Consider the following 5,000-nt stretch of genomic DNA (forward strand, 5'->3'; position numbering starts at 1 on the left):
CACTTCCAGATATCAGGCGGAAGCCATCATAATAGTCTTCCCTCCTCCTCCTCCTCCTCCTCCTCCTCCTCCTCCTCCTCCTCCTCCTCCTCCTCCTCTTCTTCCTCCTTCCACACGAGTCACCGCTTCCTTTCTTTCCTTCCTCTCTCTCTCTCTCTCTCTCTCTCTCTCTCTCTCTCTCTCTCTCTCTCTCTCTCTCTCTCTCTCTCTCTCTCTCTCTCGTCTCCGCAATCCATCTTCTTTTCCTTCCTCTCGTCCTCCATTATCACTCATCTTCATTATCTCCATTTTTATCTCGTTCCCTTTCTCTTCCCTGTTTGTGCTGTCATGTTTTATTCTCTCTCTCTCTCTCTCTCTCTCTCTCTCTCTCTCTCTCTCTCTCTCTCTCTCTCTCTCTCTCTCTCTCTCTCTATTTTTACTCTTTCCTCTGTCTTTATCACCTTAATCCTCTTCCCTCCCCTCCATTTATTTTTACTCTCTCTCTCTCTCTCTCTCTCTCTCTCTCTCTCTCTCTCTCTCTCTCTCTCTCTCTCTCTCTCTCTCTCAATCTACCTCTTCTTCTTCTTCTTCTTCTTCTTCTTCTTCTTCTTCTTCTTCTTCTTCTTCTTCTTCTTCTTCTTCTTCTTCTTCTTCTTCTTCTTCTTCTCCTCCTCCTCCTCCTCCTCCTCCTCCTCCTCCTCCTCCTCCTCCTCCTCCTCCTCCTCCTCTTCCTCCTCCTCCATTATAGAAGTAGCTGTTCTGAAGTGAACGAAAATAACCCTCTGTGAGAGAGAGAGAGAGAGAGAGAGAGAGAGAGAGAGAGAGAGAGAGAGAGAGAGAGAGAGAGAGAGAGAGAGAGAGAGAGCGAGGTAAAGTGTGGAGTTATGTAAAGTTGGTGGGGGAGTGAGAGAGGATGAAGGAAGGGAGGGGAGATAAGAGGGGAAAGGGAGAGAGAGAGAGAGAGAGAGAGAGGGGAAAGAGGATGAAAGGGAGAGTGGTTAGTGAGGGGTGAAAGACGAGGACGAGGAGGAGGAGGAGGAGGAGGAGGAGGAGGAGGAGGAGGAGGAGGAGGAGGAGGAGGAGGAGGATATAAGAGTATAACGTGGTAGGTCCAGAAACAACAACAACAACAACAACAACAACAACAACAACAACAACGACAACAACAAAGACTACTACTACTACTACTACTACTACTATGACAATAATTAAATCAACTTGCACCCGCCAAAAAAAATATCAACAATAACGAAAAATAAATAAATAAATAGATAAAAAGAAAAAGAAAAAGAAAACATTAAAAAAGAAAACGAACCACCACAACCATTGTTATAATTGTTACTACCAAAGTACTACTTGTCATTCACTGCTTCATGTATTGGTTTATGTATTAGTTCATACTAGTTGATTTCGGAAGCTTCTCTCTGTATGGAGCCAGTTCAGCTCCAGCCGGCAAGCGGGTAGCCGCTCCTTAATACATTGTTACCCCTGGAGTCCATCTCTTACTACGTCTCAATCCTGCAGTTATTACATTGGCGACGAGGATGGGATTTATTGGCAAAGTAGAAGAATTTAACCAGGATGCCGAGGTGTGGACTCAATATGTGGAGCGGCTGGAGCATTTTTTGAAGCCAACGACATTATTGAAGAGAAAAAAAGAAATCTACTTTATTGGCTGTTTGTGGAGCAAGAACCTACGAAGTGATAAGGTCACTCTGCCTACCAGAGAAGCCAGCCGACAAGTCGTACAGTGACCTCAAAGTGCTGTTGGAGAATCACATGTGCCCGAAACCGTCAGTAATCATGAAGCGCTTCAAATTCAACTCACGATTCAAGCAACCAACTGAATCTGTGTCTTCTTACATTACTGACCTTCGGAAATTAGCGGAGCACTGTGCGTACGGAAACCAACTACCTGACATGTTACGAGATCGTCTGGTGTGTGGAATTGACGACCGAAAAATACAAGCAAGGTTGTTGGCAGATGGGAATTTGGACTTCAAGAAGGCAGAGGCAACTGCTCTGGCTATGGAGGCTGCGGCAAAAGACACTGAAGACCTACAACAGGCTGGGGAGTACCGCAGCAGTCAAGTGAACAAGATTCAGGAGAGGCGCGGGGAAGGAAGAAAAATTCAAGAGACACCGTGGGTGCGAACGAATCCTCGACCACAGTGCTACAGGTGTGGGGGTCCGCATGTGGCTCCTAGCTGTCATTTTGCACGTGCTACCTGTTTTAAATGTAAGAAAGTGGGACACTTGGCAAGGATGTGTCGAAATAAAGCAGACATGGAAAGGAAAATGCACAAGATTGAGGGTGAAGAGGAGGACAGTGAGACAACTGGGGAAGAATACACCATGTATACAGTGCGGGGGGCTCGTGAACCACCTGTGATTGTTCACCCAGAAGTTAACAAGGTGGCTATTCCCATGGAAGTGGATACTGGTGCTGCGGTGTCCATTATAAGTCAGAAAGTGTATGAAGAAAGCTGGAAGGATACGTGCAAGCCGGTGCTCGAGTATTCCGACGTAGTGTTACGCACCTACAGTGGAGACTTATTGAAAGTGATGGGGGAAGTGAATGTGGAGGTTAATTATAACAACCAGTCGAAAGTTCTGCCGTTGGTGGTAGTGGATGGAGACGGCCCGAGTTTGATGGGGAGAAACTGGTTGAAACAAATTAAGCTAGACTGGGCTGCAGTTTATAGTTGTCGGTCAGAGTGTGATAAGGTCATTCGCAGTTTTAGTAATGTTTTCAAAGAGGAGTTGGGTCTCATCAGAAACACAAAGGCGACCCTACATGTGGATAAGGAGGCACAACCCAAGTTTTTCAAAGCTCGCCCGTTGCCCTACGCCTTGAAAGACAAAGTGGAGCACGAGTTGGAACGGCTAGTTAACGATGGAGTAATTGAACCTGTGCAGTTCTCAGAGTGGGCGGCGCCAATAGTCCCGATAGTTAAGGGAGACAAATCCATACGTATTTGTGGGGACTACAAGATGACTGTGAACCGCGTGTCTAGAGTGGACAGTTACCCGATACCGAAGGTTGAGGATTTATTAGCAAATTTGTCAGGAGGGAAGACTTTTTCAAAAATTAGACCTGTCACATGCTTATTCACAACTACCACTGGAAGAGGAATCAAAAAAATATGTAACGATAAATACACATAAGGGGTTATTCGTATATAATCGCTTACCATACGGAGTCTCCTCGGCGCCAGGAATATTCCAGAGAGTTATGGAGAACTTACTGCAAGGTATCCCTCACGTGGTGGTGTACTTGGATGATGTATTAGTGACAGGGAAGACGGAAAGGGAACATCTGAGTAACCTGACAGAAGTTTTGAGGGCGTATGGATGACGCGGGGTGAAACTGAAGTTAAGAAGTGTGTGTTTCAGGCACCAGAAGTAACATATTTAGGACATAAAATTAATGCGGAAGGGCTGCACCCGTCCGAGGACAAGGTTCAAGCTGTTATAAAGGCACCCACACCAAGCAACATCACTGAACTAAAGGCGTATTTGGGGCTTGTTAATTATTATGGCAGATACATTCCTAATCTCTCCACAGTATTTGCTCCCTTGTACAGATTACTGCAACGGGACGTGGAATGGCAATGGGGACCAGAACAGCAGCGTGCCCTTGCCACATCGAAACAACTGTTGGCGAGCTCCAAGGTGTTGGTGCATTATGACAGCAGCAAGCCCCTCCTGCTCACCTGTGACGCGTCACCATACGGATTGGGAGCAGTCCTTGCACACCGTTTGGAGTCTGGAGAGGAGAAACCGATTGCTTTCGCATCCCGATCCCTGAGCATAGCTGAACGCAAGTATGCTCAGGTAGAGAAGAAGGTTTGGCAATAATATTTGGTGTTAAGAAATTTCATAATTACTTGTATGGCCGCCATTTTGAGATCATTTCAGACCATCAGCCACTTAAAAGTCTGTTTAATGAAACTCGCCCAGTGCCTGTGATGGCATCAAGTCGTATCCAACGCTGGGCGCTAACACTATCGGCGTATGAATACACTATCACCCACAAACCAGGGAAAAATATAGTACATGCTGATGGGTTGAGTCGCCTTCCTCTCCCTGAATTCCCCAAGGTGACTCCAGTCCCCGGTGATGTGGTATGCGTGTTGGAGAGACTAGACCAGACACCCGTCACGTCGAGAGAGTTAAGGCAATGGACGGATAAGGACTCAACACTCTCGAAGGTAAGAGATCACATTCTGTACGGTTGGCCTGGACATATAGCAGAGGAAACACTTCAGCCTTTTTTTAGAAGGAGGCACGAATTAAGTGTCCAAGATGGAATAATTTTGTGGGGATCAAGAGTGGTGGTGCCTCAGATAGCTAGAAAAATGTGTTGGCTGAGCTACATGCAACGCATCCAGGAGTCTCGCGCATGAAAGGTATTGCGCGTAGTCATGTGTGGTGGCCCAATATAGATAAAGATGTTGAGTCAACAGTACAACTATGTTCACAGTGCCAACAAGTGAGAAATCTTCCCCCAGACGCTCCTTTGCAGCCATGGGAGTGGCCACTAAAACCCTGGTCCAGGTTACATTTGGATTACGCTGGGCCGTTTATGGGTAAGATGTTCCTCGTCATCATAGATGCCCATTCCAAATGGATGGATGTTCACGCTACACAGTCAGCCACTTCATCTATAACTATTGAAAAGTTGCAAGTTACATTCGGGTCACAAGGACTACCTGACACGGTGGTAACAGATAATGGTACCAATTTTTGTAGCGAAGAGTTTGAAGCTTTCTTAAAACAAAATGGTATCATTCACATAAAGACATCTCCCTACCATCCAGCATCCAATGGGTTGGCGGAAAAGGCAGTTCAAATTTTTAAAAATTCTCTTAAAAGATTAACAGGAGGCTCATTGGAATCCAGAATTAGCAAGTTTCTGTTACGGTATCGAGTAACACCTCAGACTACCACAGGAGTTTCCCCTGCTGAGCTTTTAGTGGGAAGAAAATTAAAAACTTGTTTAGACTTACTGCATCCAG

General features: G+C 45.9%; 2 protein-coding genes across 4 annotated transcripts in view; one reads left to right on the forward strand and one right to left on the reverse strand.

The window, feature by feature from the left end:
* Positions 1-5,000, reverse strand: part of LOC135116499 (girdin-like) — a 129,662-nt gene that overhangs the window by 91,655 nt on the left and 33,007 nt on the right. The gene's annotated exons all lie outside the window — the stretch shown is intronic.
* The window catches only part of LOC135095340 (uncharacterized), a 2,624-nt gene continuing 975 nt past the window's right edge, over positions 3,352-5,000 (forward strand). For 2 of the 3 annotated variants that reach the window (XR_010264326.1, XR_010264331.1), the window contains exon 1: positions 3,352-4,571. Coding sequence is in view for 1 of the 3 variants with exons in the window: in XM_063996104.1 (XP_063852174.1) it covers positions 3,951-4,193 (243 nt within the window). In the remaining 2 variants the exon portion in view is untranslated. The remainder of the gene's footprint in view (positions 4,572-5,000) is intronic. The other variant, XM_063996104.1, reaches the window with a different exon arrangement.

Source organism: Scylla paramamosain, chromosome 3, assembly GCF_035594125.1.
Source record: "Scylla paramamosain isolate STU-SP2022 chromosome 3, ASM3559412v1, whole genome shotgun sequence".
In the NCBI taxonomy this organism is placed as follows: Eukaryota; Metazoa; Arthropoda; class Malacostraca; order Decapoda; family Portunidae; genus Scylla; species Scylla paramamosain.